This window comes from Silurus meridionalis, chromosome 12 (assembly GCF_014805685.1).
Source record: "Silurus meridionalis isolate SWU-2019-XX chromosome 12, ASM1480568v1, whole genome shotgun sequence".
Taxonomy (NCBI): domain Eukaryota; kingdom Metazoa; phylum Chordata; class Actinopteri; order Siluriformes; family Siluridae; genus Silurus; species Silurus meridionalis.
Genome location: NC_060895.1, coordinates 4845578 through 4849098, shown reverse-complemented (window position 1 = coordinate 4849098; position 3521 = coordinate 4845578). Strand labels below are relative to the sequence as shown.

The window sequence follows — 3521 nt, the reverse complement described above, 5'->3', positions numbered from 1 at the left end:
TCATCTCGCAAGTAGCCTGCACACGTTGATGATGTTTAGAAAACATGTTATTTGGGGGGTGAAAAGGGAAAAAAGAAAAGAAAAAAACTGAACAAAACCCCAAAATGTGATATGAATATGCGAAATATTTGGTAAGAGTCCCTGAAGGTGAGAAAAAAAGGAGGCGCGGCCCAGTCTAAAAAAATACGCAGTCCTAATGCATATGCATGTATGATAATTAATGTGAGTTTTCTCTGCTCTCCATTCTCGAACGAAACCGCGCTTGCAAAAGATTTTCTTTAAAGTGATTCCATTTATGATGGCGCAAAAAAACGCAAAGAAATGAGGCAGAGATGTAAAACTAGATGATAAAGAAATGTTTGTTTTCGACCTCTGCATCCACGTCCCACACTTTACGCCCAAATGCACCCCCCCTCCTACTTTTCACAGAGAGAGAGAGAGGAGAGAAGGAGAGAGAAAAGAAGGAGGAGAGAGACTCAATTTCAAAGCATTTCAACTTATGAAAAATGGTCTAAATAAAATATATTAGATCAAATATTTGAAGTGTCACTCAGGAACATTCCCAATTCCACATAGACTGCTGTTAGGCACATGATCACCTGGTAGCATCTACAAATAAAGTATCGTGAAAAGCAAACTAGAGGTGATTATATTAAAACAAACAAACAAACTACCAAAAAACAGAGCCTGATATCACATTTTGTACAGATTGGAAAACAGAGGTGAGCAGAGAAGAGGAAAGGAGAGGGGGATGGGCGCTGTCAAAATCCCAAATTTTTAAGAAATCTTAAAATGACACTCGTTCTTCACAAAAAAAGAGTAATCCTAAAGTACTGGGATGGATTTTAATGTTCTAGGTGTATTCATTCACCTTGCTCCCTTCTGAAAGTCCTTATCAGCAGCACTATCTAGATAAAGAATCTGTTGGCATAGAAAATGGAGGACCACTAATTGCACCACCACTAATTGGAAATGAGGCTGCATATGCTGTTGTTTTCCAGGGAAAAATATGCATAGAAAAATCATGCTCTTACTCTGAGACACACACTTTTAAAACATCTCCAATATTTAAAACAGACATAGTACTGGATATCTTTGGATAAAAATGTGCACGAGAACAGAATCAGCTTCACAAATCGAATGCGACAAACGGAGAAATTGTACCTCTTGTTACAGATAAAGTGGGTTCAGGACAAACCAAATTCACACTTCACCTAACAAACTCCACATTCTTTTTTTCCTCTGCACGCACTCAACAGAAAGCCAGAGGAAGCTGAACCAAAACACATCCTTAAAGGAAAAACCCGAGAAAACACACACTCGCTTTATGTCGTGCACATTTATGACTCCACGTCCATATTCGTATCGCGCAACCAAATCGCGCCATTATGAGAAGCGCACTGGAACATGCAAAGCATCCTCAGCTCCCGAAATCCACATTCCCACTTTGTCTCCAAGAATCCACACACATCCAAACAATTTTTTCGACAAATTTCCATTTCCACAAACTTTTATGTGTTTGAGCAAATTAAAACTTCGAAACTTTCAGAAAGATATTGCTTTAGAAAACAGCACATCCTTAAGACTCTTCCAGTCGAGTAATAAAAGTGTGGATTTTTTTGCAGTCTGTAACGCAAAAAAAAAAAAGAAAAATTTGTTTTGAAAGATCTTGCAATTACACACAGTCTGATTGATCTATTGATCTGTCAAACCCGCAGCTTTAAGCTCGCCACTCACCTTCTTTAAAAGAATACAGCAGGAGTAATGTTATCAGCCACATGCCATAAATAGCAGGTATATTTCTCAGGAATTTTGTGCAATCCCGACGTGTGCACGGTGCAGTGCTCGGCCAGGCGAGGCTCCGTGCAGGAGTGGTGGCGATGCTCCCCGGCGATCTCTCCAGCACTAGACTCAGACTCCCTAGCGCCGAAAAGCAGGGGCGGGTTTGATCACGCCTCCTCCGTGGCAGCGTCATCGATCCGCTGGAGTGGTGCGCCAAGGCGCAGCGCGGAGAACGAAAGAGACCGTAAAGCGCGCGGGGCGCAAAGGACGGCGCGTGGACGGGAACTTTCACATGTCTGATGGCGCAGGTGTTCGGCCGAGGCGCTTTTCTGTTGGGTGACTCGGTCCAGGGAAAGTCTGCTGGAGATCAGGAATGAACAACTTTACGCGTCCTTGATTGCCTTCTTGAAAATGTTGAAATTGTACACCCTTGGCAGCACGTGCACGTGATCCCGTCCGAATCATTCTTTAAGAACAATACTAAGCTTGTTTTATTTTAATGACTGCCGTTACTGCGTGGAACACTGTGTAGTTGCGCTCCGCGCGCGCACGTGTGTGTTTGTGCGTGTTCGTGTTTTTTATCATCACCTGGCAACACCTGCTAGAGGCTTCCTTCACTTTCCCTTAACTTTCCTTCCACACACACACACACACACACACACACACGGTCAGGTGTTCCTATTCAGCCTACAACCCATTGCGTAAAGAATTCAGATTATTTGGAATATGAACGTGACATTGTATGATGTTGCTCTTTAAACTGCATGAAACGGTGTATGACTGTGTATTCCCACTATTTGTAAGTATTTGTATTGAAACTAAGCCTAAACTAAGCCTACTAAGCCTGCAATTAAAGTAGTTGGTGCATCCATAACTTATGTATAATAAAGATACCAAATATACCATATACATATAAACATATAAACTTCAAACTGACATTGTTTAAAATAAGATATTTAAGTAAGCAGAGCAACAATTAGTCACATTTTTGTGTAATCAATCCATAACATGTGTAGCATTAAAAAAAATGAGAGTTGATAAATTACTGGAGATTTCTCGTTCCATATCTCCATACCTCAACAACACCTTACAGCAGACACATGAACCTATTGCCACAACCACTGGGCCATAACCATGTATATATATATATATATATATATATATATATATATATATATATATATATATATATATATATATATATATATATATATTAAACTAGTCAACTATTACACCTTACCAACCTTATTACACCCCAATACACCTTACACAACGTGACTGTTATTATTCTGAATGCATGTATACGTTAAGATAACAATAAGATTTGGGATCTGAAATAGTTGCATTTATTTAGATTAAAATATCTCTTGGTGGGTAGAACTTCAGAGAACCAGAGAACTTCTGAGTGTTGGCTGATCACAGAGCACAGAGTAACCGAGCTGCCTCACTCCTACTACAGCCAGCCACTTTCTTTGCTTAGTTATGTAACAGATGTAAATATAGAAGGAAAAACATTGCCGTTATCCTCCTGCACATTCACACAAATTTAGGGGAAACATCTCTTCTTACTAGTATGTACATTGGAGATGAGAAATAACAATCAAAAGTATTCGGTTATCCTGTGGTATCTAATTAACTGATTACTATTTCTCATAAATATTCCCATCATGGATAATCTATTAATGAAATCTCTAAAAAAGTTTTATTGAAGTATTCTTATTAACGATGAAAAACAATAG

The 3521-nt window shown here is 39.3% G+C and overlaps 1 protein-coding gene across 1 annotated transcript in view; it reads right to left on the bottom strand.

The window, feature by feature from the left end:
* The window catches only part of LOC124394616 (Down syndrome cell adhesion molecule-like protein 1 homolog), a 108650-nt gene extending 106765 nt beyond the window's left edge, over window positions 1-1885 (bottom strand). Inside the window, 1 exon segment of the mRNA XM_046862974.1 lies at window positions 1738-1885. Within this exon segment, the coding sequence (XP_046718930.1) occupies window positions 1738-1780 (43 nt within the window). The 5' untranslated portion in view covers window positions 1781-1885.
* Between the last annotated feature and the right edge of the window lie 1636 nt (window positions 1886-3521).